Source organism: Condylura cristata, unplaced genomic scaffold (genome assembly GCF_000260355.1).
Source record: "Condylura cristata isolate star-nosed mole 26May11 unplaced genomic scaffold, ConCri1.0 scaffold00007, whole genome shotgun sequence".
Taxonomy (NCBI): Eukaryota; Metazoa; Chordata; class Mammalia; order Eulipotyphla; family Talpidae; genus Condylura; species Condylura cristata.
In genome coordinates this window covers 52,619,026-52,637,487 of record NW_004567108.1, presented here as the reverse complement: position 1 = coordinate 52,637,487, position 18,462 = coordinate 52,619,026, and the positions used below count along the sequence as shown (strand labels likewise).

Sequence of the window (18,462 nt, the reverse complement as noted above, 5' to 3'; positions counted from 1 at the left end):
CCAGTGGTACCAGGGAGAGAACTGCAAGGACCCAAGGGCAGAGCTAGCAGGAATTCTGGGACATTTGGGGGATAAATAGGGTGCAATTGCATCTCTTGCTCTTTCGCTCAGGAAGCAGCTCTCCTGACTGTGTTACTCTGTGTGTTCAGTCAACCAAGCCGGTAAGGTATTCCAGTTACTTTGTATCCCGCTCTCTTTCCCTGGGTTGTTTCCTATTCCTTTCCCCTTTTGTAAATAAACCCGTATTGACACTTTTGTGTGTACCTGCAGTATAACTGAATTGTGAGTGCGCAGGTGAGGCCCCACAGACAGGCGGCCCAATCCACTCTGGGCTATCCTGTAACAAAAAGTGTGAGATGATATCCTGTGTGGTCCTAAGATGCATCTCCCTTTTTAAAAGCAACCATGAACATTTTTCCATGCATTTTCTATGATGAACTGTTTGTTCAGATCTACTATCTTCTTTGTCTTAATGACGCTTCAAGTCTTGTCCAACTTGGATCTTCCTCTGAAAACGCAACAAATGGAAATGTAAAACATGTAACAGTAGACTCAACTGAACCATGCACAGGATTTAGGATTATTTGCCCAGTTCAGATCTGTGCCAGGAGTCCCTGGTAGCCCAAGTTGGTATTTCATAACTATTGCCCCAGTGTGCATCTCAGACTCAGAATTTTCATGAATATTTTTTCATTTTTAATTAAGTATGGAGCCTATTTTTTTTTAATTGCAGTAAGCTAAATCTGGAAATGTTTAGTACATCTGCTTACCAAGGAGTATGAGGATCAGGCAATGAAGTAAATGGATATTTTACTTTAGCTGGTGGTTAACTCTGTCAGGTAACCCCAAATGACTGGCATATCTTCAGGCAGGACTTTTCAGAGTTGACATGACTAACAACTTCCCTTTCAAAGACAGCATGAGGGCTTCTCTCATAAAACAATAAGCTTGCTTACAAGAAGCTACGAACATCTAATTACTTCAAGAGAGAGTTGAAGTAACAGGCAATGGTGCAGCTACTGCCAACCCCATCACTGGTGCACTGGTCACTACCGCAACCCCTGTGGGCACCCGCAGATGACCGGAACCACTCGGGTTGACCTGAGTGAGGAGAATAATACGCACGATTTTTTGTTAGGAACACGATGCTGAATACAAATGGAATAAAATTGAGAGGTTCTCTGATGCTGCAGCATCTAAAATTTTGCAAAATAATAAGATCAAAAATCACAAAGCATGAATTATAGACAAAGACAACATTGCTGAGTTTTACCTCATAAAATAATAATAAGATGGTGCTCTGAATTTGGGTGATAGTAGAGTAGATTTGATAATATTTGGGCAGAATACATACACATTAAATTGATAAAATCCTGACAATTATTACTCTGCTTAATTTAAAATTCATATAATCAATATACACATTTTATACTATATTTAGATGAATTGCTTAAAATTTTACAAATAACAATATTTGAAAATTGCTTCTGAAAAGAACTGTAAGGCCAACAATATAATAAAATGAATTTATTAAAAGTACTCAAAAAATTAAGTAAGTTTAATTTTTTGGTGTTCCTTTTATCAGTGAGAAGCATCCTGGTTTGTATTTGGCTTGATTTGTTCTTAAAGATATATTTATTTATGCCTACAAAAACTGGGGTATAAGACAGAGGTGCAGAGGGGTGAGAGGATTCACCAGAGACAGAGTGGGGAGCAGAACAAGCAGACCTAGTGAAATACAGTGCTGAGGGGAGCAACGGGAGAGACAGAAAAGGTCCCCTGTACCATGTGGGTCAGCTGAATTCGTGCCACAGTGGCTTCAGATAGATTGATAGCATGTTTTTTTTTATGCTTGCACCACCAGGGAGGCCCCCTGGTTTGTATTTTGATAATAACTGGACCTGCTGAGAAATAGGCAGGAGACCCTTCAGGAGACTCCTAGCTTATACAATAATTTTTTTCCTGTAGGAAGGACAAAGTTTAGGTTCCAGAAATCCTTCCCCTGATTAAAATTTTACATCAAAAGATGCTGTATTCTTTGCAGAGTCATAAGACTCTGTGCTACTATTCAGACAGAAGATGCAACATTGTTGATCCCTAGAGTACCCCCAGTTTCACTCTCTAGTTTCTTCAGTGCAAACAAAGAATTGATCCTAGAGAAGAGCAGGTGCTTACTTAAGTTTAACCAGGTGTGGTGATTCCAGCAGCAGATGCCATTCCAGGTGCAGCCTCGCTGCTGGAGTAAATCATCACAGCTCTGGGCATATGGTATGCAACTGTTAGCCTAGTGAATATTGTATTTCGTCCATCATAGTTAAAGAAATCAACATACCTCAAAGTAATCTGCTGCACTTTGTGCCACCGCATTTATTATATATTTGCCTGAAAAATATTGTCAGTGTTCACTTGTATTATAAATTAAGAAAAACATCTATCAAAAGGGATTTCTTAGTATATCTGTAACATTAGATGCAACTATGATTTATTTGACAGCCTAAATCCTAATATCTCTCCATAGTACAACTAATTTGAATCTGTTAACATTTAACATGTTTAACATGCTTTCTGCTACTTTTAGTTAAATTGATTTCTGGATGTTAGTTGACCAAAGCCCCTCTGCATAAAATTACCTATTGTCACTCAAGTTACTATATCGTCCAAGTCTTTGTCTTAATATTTATTTGTCTATTTTTTAACAAGACAGAATTGTGACAAGCATTTGTTTCATGACTTTAATTAGATTCAATACAAAAGTAGGAACAGCTGACTCAGATTTTATCCTGAGTTTGATTTATGCTTTCATGAAATCATAGTGTGCTAGATAAAAACTGGTGTCCCAACTCAACAGGACTTACAGTGGCATTTTGTCTTTTCAAGTGGCATCATTTAACCAAGAAAAAGGAAGGCAGTCTTCCAAAGCCGAGTAGCTGCCAGTAACCCCAATTGCACTTATGAGGGGCAGCTTCCTGCTAAGTATTTGCTGATAAACTTGGAACTGCTACACAGCACACATCAATTCAAATTTAGCTGCTTCAAAGAGAAGAACATTTTTAAACAATACTGTTCAGAGAGGAAGGGAGATCAGAGAAGATGGTGATGGGGAGGAGAAAAATAAGAAAATAAAAGGACAGAAATTCCAGAAGATGAGTGGGACAAATTGTTTTTTCTTCTACTAAGGCAGTTTTAGAATTTTTATTTCAGCATTCTGTTGTACCAATACAACCACAGTCTTCAGACAACATCAGAATGAGTAGTTAGTAATATAATAAGAAACTCTAAAAATTGAATTTTTCCAAACTTTGTGTTTGCATGAAGATATTAATAATAAATACTAATTGTCCCATGAAACTATCATCATTCATTAAATACTGACAATATTCTAGGTCAGGAGTGGCAAATACTTAGCTTTAAATGAGATCTTTGGATCTCATTAATAGATCATGATATGCTTAACTGAATCCAGATGAGGTATCAAATATCCCTGTTTAACGAACATAATACATTCTTAAGACTACATGCTGGGTACGTAGCAAACAATAAATACTTAAATGATCTTTCTTTTCTAGATAAAATATTGAGTGCAGAATGGTACATCTTTTTTTTTTTTTTTAATCTATACCATTGTCCTCCTACAATCTGTAGTGAATTTATCACTAATTCATAGAGGGAATAACAAGTAAGGGAAGAGGATTTTTCAAAAGACTAATGTGGACACTCACAATGTTGAGTTAATTTCTGCTTTTTAGAAATCAAGTCAAGTTATGATAAATACTCCCATTTTTACCTCAGCATATGACTCCTACATACAGGAAACTAACCATTTTTATTTCTCACCTCATTCGTTACAAATTAAAAAAAAAAGGTTTTTAGATTCTTTGAATTTCTATAACAATCTATAACAAGTGCTTGGGTATTTCAAATCATAATTCTATATGTATTTATAAGTTTTTCCAGAGTTTCCTTCCACTGCAGAAGATGACCTCTGTCATGGTACCTGTTGTTTCTGGCATTTCTTAAAGGACTGAGATCTTTGAAACAGCAAAATATTCTAATCATGTACTTAATGAATCCAGACTTGGGATAACTTGACATTCCAGACACTGATAACACCAAGGTGAAATGAGTAATAACAACAATCTAGTTTTTCTTTCTAGGCTAGTCCAGGGAATGAAAATCCTATGCAAAATATAAAGCATGGTTTTGTTGAACACATATCCACATGCACATTATACATATAAACCTGCTTGACTTACTAAAGGAAACTAATCTTTCTGATTTTTGTTGTTCAGTGAACATGTTTAATGACTTATAGATCATCAGAAGATACTGTGATTAAATGTGATAGAAACCTTACAGCTGTTTGTCAAAGGCCAGGTTTCAGAAACATAAGAATATTTCTGACGATCCCGATATTTCTACTGCACTAAAGAGTTATTCTTGAGCAGATTTCTTCATATTCACAGGAGATCCAACAGTACATGCATGATGGTGTCCTGAATGATTTTTACTCACCAAAAAAGCATATTTTAAACATTACTTATAATTATTGCATTAAAAAAAAAAAACTTGACAAGTTTACCAACCTTATTCAAAATACCAGGTGTTTAATGTACAATTTGATTCCTTCCATCAACTGTGAATACAAAGGAAAAATGAACTTTATCTGTACATCTTTGGGAATACTTAATCTACAACCCAACTGTGTTTTTGTATTATGTATAGATTTTCATGTAGTTGGAATTTTGCAAATGTGAGCTACCCTGAAGAATATAAAGAGAATTGATATAAACTGATAGCAAAATGTAGTGAAAACATACCCTTATCCTGTTTCTCACTTTTAAGTATTTTAATTAAATGTCAGCAATATTTATTGATTCATTATAGTAACTACAATGTATTTTCTTTTTTCCACACAATAATAACAAAATACAGGATTAACACTGAAATATAGAATTGCCCACTTATAAAAGAGAATAATATTAATTGACTCACTTCATATCATAAGTTCTCCAGTAACCCATGGTCTGCTGGATAGTCAGAAATGTGAAACCTATGGCTGGTATTGATTTCTTCACATAAAATACTACAATAACAGCACTGCACTTAGATTCTATTTTTCCTCCATCCACTTTTCCTACCTTTTCCTAATCTACTCTTCCTCCATATGCATTCCTTGGCACTTAGCTAAGAGCTAAAAGGCAGAGACAAAAAAATGCTATTATGTAATTCCTACCATATTCCAATCACTGAGTTATTTAAACATTATTTCATTTAATCTTCTCAATCATCGTCAGTCAGAGACAAACTCCAGAGTCTACTTATTATCTTGAGTCCCACTAAGTAGCAGACACTGGACTAAAACCCTTTCTACTTCTCCAAGAAAAGAGTTGTTTAGAAGCAGTGTCAATAACTGGTATATAAGGTTTAGTATGGGGCTTATTGCCTTTACCATGAAGTCATAATGTAATCAAAGTCATATTTAAGGATGCTTATGTTCCAAAAGCTCATTGTCCAGGCCATTGGTTAGAAAATTAGAAAATAAAATAAGGTTATGCCTACCATGCCAAAAATAAATACCAAGTAGGTCAGTTTATTAAACTTTTACAATGTCATGGAAGAAGGGTCAGCAATGTCTTTTTGGCCCTCTCCGCGGCATTGTCCCATTGTCTGAAATGGTACAGTTGTGTGCTTTACCCACTACTAGTCTTCATAGAAAAGTGCTTTTGGAATTTCTCTTATTTTTTAGGCTTTAATTTTACGCAGTGAATAAACATGTTAAGGTCATTGAATAACAGGTAAAGACATCGATATGTAGTAATTTTTATAAATATTTGAACATGGTAAATGTGATGGAAATCCTTAGGCTTTGCATTTTATTATAACTAAGGTTAACCTTGTGTATTGCTTTATTCTCCCACTCTGCTTCTGGAGCTTGAAATCTTTCTTAGTCACTGCTGCACATTCTGTAACACTGCTCTTTGTCTGCACTCCCACAATGCATTCTTGCTTTTTCTCCTCCTTTCCAAAACACTCACGAAACAACTGATTCCTTGTAGTATATGTGTTGCTTCAAAGCCAAATTTAGTACTATTGTATGAATGCCCACAAAGCATGGGAAGGCTGGCAATCCAAACATGATGGCCGTATTCTTCATTTCATTTGAGGCTTTTAGAACCTAATACACAGAAGTTATTTTTCTTTCTGAGAAGTGTAAGAAATGTATGTGAGGATCAATCCATTTGAAGTCACATAACAAAGATTAGATTTCCATTCCCTCATATAGCAACTGAGTGACTTTATTCTTTATTCTCTTTTGTGAAGTTGAGAAAGTGATAAATATTTCCCAGGATGGTAGTAATGACCACAGAAATGTTTTCAGGTATATAAATATTGTGGGTGCTAATAAATGACAACTCCATTTCACTTAAAAAAAAAAAAGATTTACTTATTGATGCATACAGAACTAGGGTACAAACCAGAAGAGCAGAGACGTTGAGAGGATTCACCAGAGACAGGACAGGGAACAGAGTGGGCAGATTGATGAGATACACTGCTGAGGGGAGCAGCAGGCAAGGTAGGAGAGGTCTGCTGTGCCATGTGGATCACCTCTGGGGCAGGGATGGAATTCGCACTGAAGCAGCCACCACTAGCACTGAGGCGGCCATGGCTTGGCTTGGCTTGGCTTTGCAGTGCAGTGCTCCAAACTGCTGCGCCACCAGGGAGGATCTGCCCTTACTCTTTTTTTTTAAGATTTATTTATTTATACATACAGGACTGGGGTACAGGCTAGAGGTGATGGGATGGGAGGGTTCACCAGAGACAAAGTGGGGAGCAGAACAGGCAGATGTACTGCAATACACTGCTGAGGGGAGAAGCAGGAGGGTCAGGAGGGGTCTGCCAAACCATGTGGGTCACCTCTAGGGCCAGAGACCGAACTATGTTGTGTTGCAGTGGCTGCAATAGCTTCATAGTGCTGTGCTTTAACCCGCAGTGCCACCAGGAAGGGTTCCCTTACTCCATTTTTAACTTGACTAAATCTTTCTCGTGTTTCAAGTTGCAGCCTCAGGCTCATCTCCAATATGCTTTCAAACAGCCAGGTGTAAAGTACTGCTTTTCAGAACTATCATTCTACTCAGGACATGTCTTTTGTGTGACATGTCAAGTATTACGTTATATATCCGCAAGGGCCTAGATCATCCATTATTCAGATAACACTCCAAAAGCATAGCAAAGGCATCCATTTTCTAAAACAAACAAACAGAAATCAATGGCCTACAGTGAAACACTGTTTGCTAATTCTGGTTTCTGATTTGGAATGCAGTCTTTTTAGGTTGGTTCTGATATGGTGAGAAATGATTCTCAAATAAATATAAACCCTCACTGTCACCTTTTCTCCAATTCTTTTTAGTCTACCAGGACCACCTATATTCTTCCAAAAAGAAGTAAAATTGTTACAAAGGAATGAGAGGAAGGGAAACAAAAAAAGAAAGAAAGGAAGAAAGGATCCATGTTTCATTTTTTAGATTCCAAACTAGACTTTCAGGAATCAACAAAATATCCAATAAAGAAGAACAGAGTTAGAACCGCACTGAGAAAATATAGGAGATAGAGGAAAAATAACCAAAGCAGATGAAGGGACATCACAGAAGAAGAAAAAAGTCAGAGCTCAGACTATCCTGAACAAATACAAGATGGCAAAGGGGATCCAGACTGCAGGACTGAGTAGGGTCACTGCTCACCGTGAGGGTCGGGGACAACGTCACAGTTGACTGATCCCAAGCTAGGATGAGCACCTCCTTGTGAGATTGTGTGACTGAATTGATGTGTGTGACACTTCCACTCACTACTGTCTACCTCTCTGCCCCCACCCTTCTCAGGCATTCATAAACTCTACTTTTACAAACAGAAAGGAAGAATCTTGGACACCCAGAACAAGAGAGTCAACACAGAAATGAAAAGTTGACCACCAGATTGGTTGACCACCATGTTGGTTTAGGAGTTTAACTTACAGTTTGGGGAGAGCCTGATGGTCCTTCTAAAATCACCTACATGGGAAGATATTATAGTGATACTAACAGGGGCGGTAACAAGACATTTGAATTCTAGTTAAGAAAAAAGTCTTAGAGAATTTTAACATCGCTTCTTAAATTTATATCAAGCTTCAAACATATTCAAAGGTAAAGTAGATGATATAATATATTCCCATGTGACCAGGACCACCCAGATTTAACAATTGTCTATTTATGGGAAATGACATTTTATTCAATTTCTATTGACTCCCTTAACCAAGATTATTGGAACAAAATGCCAAACAACAAATAATATCGTTTGTAACTGTTACACTACATATCTTTTTAAAAAGGTTCTTTTCATTAAACATGATTATAATATTTTAACCTCACTTAAAATTTTCACATTAATATACCTCCCACCCTCTCTAAGTACAGAGATAGATGTTTATGTACTCCTATTTATCTATCCAGCTATCTATTGTTGAAAGAATGGTAGGTGTTAAAAGTGAGCTTGCAGTTATTGTTAGTGTTTTATGTCACTTATTTTAAAGTATAGACTTTATTTTTGGACCCGCTTTGGGAATTCATTCATGTTGTCTCCTTACTCTCTCCACCCACTATCAATACTTCATTAATATTTATTGCTCTGGGTAGATGATACGGACATTTTACTGAATGTATATCCCTTTAACACATCCATATGTGTACATTCATATTTTTGGTTCATTACAAATTTCTTACCTCTTTAAAACTAAGCTGAAAGCAATTAGCAAATTTAGAAATTGTGCAATACTCCAATCCTACTGTGATGATGTTCAGTGCTGTTTCTGAACACATATATTTCACTTGCTCTAAAAGTCCCTAAATTCCTATTAGCCTTAAACATCCAGTCAGCATTGAAATTTTCTCAATCATCTTTTAACACTTAATGTATTATAATTGAAATATTGTTATGTTATAGATTATTTTATTATTCTCAATATCCAGAGTTCCTCTATTTAACTCAACCACTAAATTATAATTTATCTCTTTAAAGATACTTACATAAAGTTGTTGTATGGAGTTTCACTTTTGCAGAATGGTCATCTATGTGTCATTTGTCATGTTATTATATTTCCTGTACATGTGTAGTTAGATATTAGGGATTGTTTGGCAAGCTGATTTATATCCAACTTTCTGGTTAATCTATTGACTATTTTATACGTCTATCCTGAGCACACAATATCTGGCTGTTTCTCTCTCTTTTTTTTTTTTTCCACAATGTCAATAGTTACTACCTACCATTGCCTTGATGCACTATTTTATTAGAAGTGTAAAATGATGATATTCTATTTTAAATTTTCGCTAACTGGCTGTAATATTTTCAAATAATTTTTTTTTTCAATAACTATGGCTACACCAAGTGGTAGTCCTTAGAGTAAAGGAGTAGAAGAAACCATTCCTATATTTACTCGTCAGCATTCAAATTAAGCAACATGGTAGTTTTGTTTGCTTTTATTTGCAGGTGATGAGAAGAAAGGGATGCAACCATGAGCTCAATGATTTAAACTCAATCTGTTGTCATTATTATTGTTGTTTTGCTCAAGTTATGCCATTACTGGTAGATAAGTGCTACTTCAGAATGGCTCAGAGAAGTCCTTTTGTCAGGCCTTCAAGAGTCTTGATCATTTTTCTGGCTTGCTTTCTGATGTGACAGGATGTTTCAAGTTAACCCTGTATATCTTCTGCACCATTCCTGGAAATCAGCCAGACAGTTCTGGTGTCTTTAAGGAAGAAATTATGTCTAGAGGTATGCTATTATTCCTCAAGAAATACAGAACTGAGCACCCAGTAATTCTTTAATAAATGTATATTTATTTACTTCTTGATTAAAATCACCCTGAACCCAAGATGTATTGATTTTTTTAATAAGAGCTCATTTTTAAAGAAATTGGCCTCTTGTGTGGTACTTTTGTGCACATTTGAATTTTCACTAAGACTGAAAACAACATTAAGTTCTATAAAATTGGCTGGACCCAATTCTGCTCATTGTAAAATAAATAGATTTCCTGTTACTTAAAATCAGCCACTTTAACTCCACTAAAATAAAGCCCCAGAACTTATTTTACAATCTAATTTACAATAGAAAGTCTAGACTGCTCTGATTAAGGATTTTATTTTTGTGGGGCCTCCCTGGTGGCACAGTGGTTAAGAAGGCAGCACTGCAAGCTAGCCACAGCAGCTGCTTGAGTGCGAGTTGGATCCCTACTCTCAGAGGTGATCCCAGGGCGCAGCACACCTCTCCTGACTCTCCAGCTGCTCCCCTCAGCAGTGACCTTAGTCGATCTGTGTGTTCTGCTCCCCACTCTGTCTCTAGTGAATCCTCTCACCGTCTCTGCACGCCTGGCTCGTACTCCAGTTCTGTATGCATGAACAAATAAATCTTAAAAAAAAAAAAAAGATTTTATTTTTTAACTTAACATTATCTTTCTGCAATCTGTGATACACCCCTTAAATACAAAGTAGGAGGGATCTAGGCAGCATCTCATACAAGCCTTCATGTCTTTGTTTCCTGAAAGAAGCATCCATTTCTTAAGATAAATTATTACATAGGGAGACCTGATTTATAACCAGACAGAAATAAGGCTGCTCTGGAGAAAGAAGAAACCTTTTAAAGCCCAGTTTTCTGTGGCAGCCCTGGCGATGTGCCACTGTAAAATTTAGGGCTCCAGAAACCATGACTTGAATATCGTTGATCTTAGGCTACACTCGTATTTTATGGTGAGAAGCCTGGGTTATAATATGTTTAAGTGGCAAGTGCTGGAGTATTATATTTTGGATTAGTGATATTTAGCACTACCTCCTAGATTTTTGTATTGCTAGCCCAGTTATAGGGCCACCTTTACTAATGCACCTCAAAAGCATCCTAAATTCAAATTAAATATGTAGATATTTCTTCACTAAAGGGATTTTAGAGTTGCTATATAATCAATTTACAAAGGTGAAAATATAGGAAAGATCTACAGAACATCACCAACTCTTTTTTTGGGGGGGCTCCCTGAAAGTCATAAAATATCAAATTGCCTCATTTTTAATGAGGAGTTAAGACTATATACATTGACATTAAAGAGTGATTAATCAACCAGATGATCATAGCACAATTTAAGCAATTAATTATTATATTTACAGTCATCATAGGGATTTATACCACATATTGTCTGCAAAAGTGGTTTATAACTGACTTTTTGAATACATACTAAAATACTCCCAGATTTTGTAAGAACTTGTGACATCACTCTATAAATCATATAACATACATGAGTGACTTTGGTTAAGCAGTAAGTTAAGGAATCTATTTGTCTCAAATCTGATCTTTACCCTTTTCATAGTGTTATCATAGTTTACATATCAATGAAAGAAGAAACTTTTAAACATTTTTTTTTAAATTTATGGCTTCATCTCACAATATCACTTTTTGAAATAATTAGGAAGTAATTATTTCCCACAAGTAATTCTTTACTTTCCTCTCTCTTGAATATACTGCCACTCTTCAAATACTTATTAAGCAGTTTTGTAGAAATCTAAACTGTTAATGAGGCTATTCACTTACTTAGAATGACAAATATAAAGTTAGGGTTTTAAATATTAAACCTACAAATATAAAAATGCTGTTGAAATTTTTCTTCATAATGTTCATATTATCTATGTATATACCCCAAAATGTCATGATTCTCTCCAGGGGTCTGAGAGTTTAAGATAAACTCTGATATGACCTAGGCAACGAATGCTTGTCCCACATAAAACATCAGAACTAATTTTTACTGGACATCTTGGCATAGCTCTTTTATGCCCCTAAATGGCTTTTCTTATTAAGTTCCCTTAATAAGAACTGTCACCCAATAAATTTTCCTCAGGGCATGGGGAAAAATTTTGTGTCTTGGCAGACGATAAAGAAGGGGAAAACGATCAGTAGGAGAAAACTTAATACTTAGATATAAAAATCATTATATCTATTATTTTAAAACATGTTATAAAGGGTATCTCAGAGTATAGTCTGTTGTAACATAGTTGACTTTAAAATATTATGGCCTTGATTACTTTTGCGTGAAGCCAACAATTCACCAAAACTATATCATAAGGCATTTATCTCTGAGGTACATACCAAATAAAAGTTTATACTCTATTTCTAATTTGCTTTATGTATTTATCTCAAACTACCAATAAGGAAACTTACATTTACCTAATTGTTCATGCACACAGAGTTGTAGATGATACAATGACAAATCTAGAGTTGTAGATAGCAACAACAAATCTCTTCTGACTTTTGACTTCAGAAAGACAGAACAGAATGCTTTTCCCATTCCTTCCTAAGTAAGACTTTAAAAAGCACTTTGCTTGCTTGCAAGTACATGTAAAACAAACTTAAGCATACTCTGAAAGGTAGTGAGGAAAATAGTTTGTAATCCAAGGAAAGGATTAAGGGACCAAGAGTTTTCTATTTCATACATCTCAAACTGAGAGTTGCAGATACTGACAATCTGAACACTAACAGGTGCAAACAACAAACTTTAATAAAATCACACTCTCTCTAGTCAAAAGGCCAGAAAAGAGGAGTCTAAGAAGAAGAAGATAGGAAAATACAATTGTACTCTACAAAAATGCCACAGGGAAAATATTATGAACAACAACAAAGGCTACATGGGGAACCTAGACTTCTACCTCTGCCAGGCCACACCCGGTTGCTAATCCTTCCACTCAAGGTAATGTCAGGAGAGAGCAAATAGCTCTCTGGTTCCATCTGGGATCATGGACCTGGACATGGAAAGAACTGAGTCACAGAGACTTGAATGAGACTTCCGTGTGGATCTTTATGTTTCCAGAGTTTATATCCCCATCTTCTCAGCATTAGACAACACAGAAAGCATCTAAACACAACATAAAATTAACATTTCACCATAGACCTTATTTTGACATTTTGCTAACTATCTGTGAAAACTGCATGTGGCATTAAATCATGCACACTGTGTTGGTAATTAAGACAGTTATACATTATCAAATTAAGGTAAGGTAAAGGTAAGGATCAAAGTTATACATTGTATGATTTTTCAAGCAGCATTAACCACCTCTGCCCACACCAGGAAGGACATACCTTGTGTCCAAAGGGTGGGTCTAGGGAGAACCAAAAGAGTTTTCTCAAGGTTCAGCCCAGGAGGTCTGGCTGATGGTCACTAACCTCAAGCCCTGTTTTGGGGGTCCTACTTGCATGTGTGATCAGTGCTCCAATCATCATGACCACGTCACATTCCCCAGGTTTACCTGGCTGTGACTCTGTTGTTTCTCCACATGGGACTTTAATTTCCCCATAAGTAATGAGACTACTGCCTCATCTCCAGTGTTATTGGATGGAAGTTATGGATTCCATACCACCCAGCTCTCACAAAGTAGGTCCCCCCACTTGTACATCAGGGTAGTGGCACAAGAGGAAGCCCAGGGCACTTGCATCATTACCACTGGCATTGAGGACGCCTTTCTCAGGGGGTCAGTGGTGATGATAGTGAGGAGCTCAACTCTCTTGTGGCATTGAGGATGAGGGGAATCTGCACTCTGCCTCTACTTGGTATTAATGGGGGAGTTTCCACCTTCTCCTGCTGGAGAAGTCAAAGAAAATCAACTAAAATAAAAGAAGATCCAGAATCTCACAAGACAATGAACTGAAGTAAATAATAAGAAAATATCTAATATTTGAGTTGTGGCTAGAAGAAGATCAGGAGAGACTTCACTCATAGAAAGTTAATTGAACAAAATTGAGGACTACTTCTAGCTAGAGGGCATAGCACATATTAAATGCAAAGATCGTGAAGCAAAAATAGTCTTGGTATGCTTAAGGAATTACTAAACAGAGTGAGCCAGAGGGAAAATAATGACAGTTGAGTTCAGAAACACATGATGAGATCGAGAAAGTGGAAGTAAAGTTAACTATGGCTGAAGAATTGAGGCTACTAGATTGGAAGGAAGATTGGGACAAAGATGGAAAGGAACAAAGTCTAAGGTAAGACCCTTGGGTGCTTGGATGGGGGGTGGGGTGCTAACATACACATCAGAGGAGGTGTGAATCTATTGCCTAAATCATACACAGTGTTGTAAACTAATGTCACCTCAATAAAGAGGAGGGAGATCAAAACATTTAAATAGATAGCACCTCATAATTCCTAGTAAAGTCTTTATCATGGTGAGATGAGAAGCTATTCTTTAAGCAGAAGAGTGGCATGATGTATTTTAAAGAATGTCCCTTACTGTTCCCCTGACACTTTGACTGATAGATAATAGGGATGGAAACCTGAAGGCACTTATGAAGCTAACACAAAATCTGGCATAAAATGATAGTGGTCTGTACCTGAGTGATATTAGTAAAAGAGAAATCATAGGATTCTAAGTACTTTTTTCACTGTGAAAGCTATTTAATTAGTGTTCATAGAGAGGGAGGAAGAAGAAAGGATTTCAAATAATGGGTACCCCATGAAAGGAATGGGCAGATCCCGTAACGCTGGGACAGGAGGTGAACAGAGACCTGGAATTCAAAATGTACCAGGTCAAGATAAGGAGTGCTGTAGTCTCTGTCAAGTCCCAATACCAAGAGCATCCCTCCAGGTGTCTCTCATCTGGATTCTAGCTTTTTGTTTGTTTGTTTTAGCATAAAGCCAACTGGATTTGCAGATGTCAGATGTTAAAAGAAAGAAAGAAGGCAAGTGTGATCCCAAAGCCTCTCTATGAATCAACTGGAAGAACAACAATGTTATTACTTACTGAGATAGGGAATTTCAAAAATAGGATAAGGGTGAAGAAAAAAAGGATATAAGTATTACAAAATAAATTTTAAAAAATCGTCACCCTATTCCATTTTTTTCAGCTCTCTCAACCTTTTTTCTCTCTCCCACTCCTCCAGGTCCTCCTCTCCTCTTCCTCCACTCCTCTGCTTACCTTTCCTCTCCTTCCTCACTTCCTTTCTTTCTTCACTTTCCTTTTCTACCTCCATACAACTAGTCTCCATTTTCAGACATCACTGACATCTGTGGTGAACAGTGACTGTGGAGTCTGGGGGAAGGGGTAGAGAGAGGCCAACATGTGGACATAATGGCATTATTGAGAAAAACCTTCTGGGACATTCCTCAATATCAGAAACATGAATTGAGACATCACTGGGAAGCTTTCAATCATCATATGGATTTTGTAACTCAGTCAGTTTTCTTGCTTTTATTTAACAGAGAGTAAGGATTTCAGAGACAATTATTGCATACTCTAGTTTTCCTTTTGGTTAGAATGCCAAGTTACCCAAATTATAAAGTCAACTAGGTAGGAGCTGTTTTCAAAAAGAAACAAAAGGGTTGCAATTCTCTTCTTCTTGATCTTTTTTCTCTTGTCCCACTCTTAATTATTAACAATGAACATTAATGTATTCTATTTTTAGTATGGATGTAATAACTAAAGGGCATTTTCTTAATATTCATTTTCTTATTTTTTATTTTCTGACTCTTTTTTGGAAACTGTTAATTTTCTATATTGTATTGCTACACTTACACAGCTCCTTATATTTTAAATGTAAAATAATAAAGAAAAAGTAAACATAGCTAAAAATAATGGGTCTCATGGAAACACAAAATGTGGAATCTTTTATTAAAAAAATGTAAGATGCAGAATATAAATCTTGTTTGGGCTGATTTGACCACCCAAGGTCAGAGCAATCCTGGCTCGCTTCCAAGCTGTCCACCCCTTGCTTTTGAGCCCTTTGGGTATCCAGTAGGTCAGGGCTCATGACTTCTAATGAGTAATGCACTGGTAGTCAAGCTGGGCTGATGGGATGGGAATAGCAAAAACCACGCCTCTCTAATTACATGTATTAGCCCTCCAGCATCGGGGTGCCTTCTAACATTTTAGGATGGGGGGGGCAACTGAATAATCACATAGAAAATACAAATCTGCAGGAGATGCTAAAGTTGTCCCAGATTCTAGCTGCCAGACGGTCTTTGTATTCCTCAGATGATAATATTGACAGCCTGCCTACCTCCTGTGGATGTCAAAGCCAAGGTCAAGGCCAAAGGACATGGACAAGCTGTCAACCTAGCACAAGAAAATAGGGAAACATATCATGAAAATGATAGAGAAGTTTCCATAATTGGATGGAAATGTTGCACAGAAACTACAGGTCATGGCATTAGTAGAAATTTAAGCGATTGCCTCCTTCTTAATACCCCCACAGGGAAGCCGAATACCCAGTATCTAGTGAAAGGTCAGCATCCTACGGACTGACTTCCTCTCACCTATTCTTCGCAATTGCTTCTCACTTTTGAACTTTGCAGCTTTTTTTTTTTTTTTTAGTTTTAGTTTTGTTTTGTTTTGCTTGTTTGTTTGTTTAAGATTGATTTATTTATGCATACAGAACTGAGGTGTAGGCCAGAGGTGCAGGGGTGGTGAGAAGATTCACCAGAGACAGAATGGCAGAGTGGGGAGCAAAACAGGCAGACTGATGAAGTACACTGCTGCTGAGGAGAGCAGCGGGAAGACAGGAGAGGTCTGCTGTGCCTTGGGTCACCTTCCTGGCCAGGGATTGAACCCAAAGCTGCTTGAGCTTCATAGTGCTGTGCTTTAACCCACTGTGTCACTAGGGAGGGCCCCAGTAGGCTTTTTATTTTAAGATCAGTTCTTAATTAATCTGGTTAGTAGTTAGGAATTAGACAAACTTATGACCTTAGTATTTGTAACTGATGAGTTATTTGCTAATAAACTAACAGACCAATGTTTTTAGATTTGCTTTGATCCCATAACTTACCTCTTTAGGAAAAGCTGTGTGAAAAATATAGCAACAGTTAATGGAGTGAATTTCTACCTCAAATTACAGTTAATATGGAAAAGTATAGAAACACAATTTTGAATAAAGAATTAATAGATTATGTGGATTAAATTGTATACCCAGATTTCAATCAATTTACGTAACACTAATGTTAGCTAATTGTTATTACATTCTTCTAGTGTGCCAGAGTCTATGCTAAGCACAGTTACAAAAATTATTTAATTCATGAAACAAGTTTTTCAAGTAGATATGTATGTTGTATGGCTTGGAGGAGTCACTCAACTAGTATATGAGAACTTTTGGCCTTGAAACAAAACTTGTCTGACTGGGAATCTTTACTCTTACATAAAGAAACACTGTAGTTTCTCTGTTTCTTCATAACTGAAAGTGTTAACACACAGTGAAGTCATAGTTTAAGAATATGGCAATAGACCAAGAGAGGCCAATTGGGTAAATCCTGCTTTGACTTCTAAGCTGTATTGCAACTTAATTGTGCAGAAGACTACTTTCAAAAATGCACCATAGTTATTTAAGAAAGTAATACTGGATACAAATGTTGATCCATGGAAGATAAAATATTGTCCCTGTCAATGCAATAAAAAAAAATAAGACTAACAACAACAACAAAAAAATGTATGCTAGCTCATATCCCCTTCAAGCATTAAAAAAAAAATATGCAGGCTTACTTGCAAATGAAAACAATAAAAGCATGCTGCTGTTGGGTCATAACTGTGAAAATACCAGTAATGTCAATGTTACCTGACTAATAACATGGAAGAGCAATTCTGAAATGATTTTAGATATGCATAGGATTGTGCAAATGTGTGAATGGTGTGGGGAATCATGGTTCTTGTAGAAAACAAGATGCACGGATATGAAATAAGGGAAACGAATAAAGAAAAGTAATCCCTCTGGGAATGAATTGGAATTCATGTTTCTAGGGAAACTCCTGATTTTTAAAATACATGTGCATGTGAATATGGAGTACATGCAGCTGGATATATAAATATAAATGGATATATAGCTGTGTGTGTGTGTGTGTGTGTGTGTGTGTAGGGGTATGTGTGTTTTCTGAACTATAGTCCCTGAAAGGAACTAGATAAGGACACCACAATAAAAAAAAAAAACATAATTATCAAAGATTGTATTTGTATTTTAAAATTATTCTCCACTAAAATAATCCTGAATTAGCTGGAGAAATGACTCTGGGGCTGAGCAGGAGAGAAATATGGGCCTGGAACATCTTGTTATAGCAGAAAGTGAGGAAGTGATCAAAAAATTATGTAGGCCTGTTACAAGGACACAGAAGCCAGCTTGAGTGGACTCCTGCTGGCAAAATCTGGGTCATTTTGAGCAGCAAATAATTAAGGATAATAATGAATTATAAACTTAGAAAAGTATAGGGAAACAGCTAGACAAATGGGAGGCTGGGGAGAACACTTTTACCTAACTGTAAAAAAACCCTGAGTACAGACTAAGCCATGATTTTGCAATCATAATAGTAAAGATTGGTACAGGTGCAAATTAAATCCAGAGGAAAAACTGGATGACATGTAGCACATTTGCATAATCTTAAAAATGTTTCACTATTGAGGTCCCTCCCTGGTGGTTCAGCGGGTTAAAGCA

The 18,462-nt window shown here is 36.6% G+C and overlaps 1 protein-coding gene across 1 annotated transcript in view; it reads right to left on the bottom strand.

Moving 5' to 3' along the window:
* HCN1 (hyperpolarization activated cyclic nucleotide gated potassium channel 1) overlaps window positions 1-18,462 on the bottom strand; it is a 350,252-nt gene that overhangs the window by 323,342 nt on the left and 8,448 nt on the right. The window contains exons 3-5 of the mRNA XM_004678468.2: window positions 16,816-16,829; window positions 16,051-16,106; window positions 1,028-1,196 (exon numbers count right to left, since the gene is read on the bottom strand). Of these exons, the coding sequence (XP_004678525.1) occupies window positions 1,028-1,196; window positions 16,051-16,106; window positions 16,816-16,829 (239 nt within the window). The remainder of the gene's footprint in view (window positions 1-1,027; window positions 1,197-16,050; window positions 16,107-16,815; window positions 16,830-18,462) is intronic.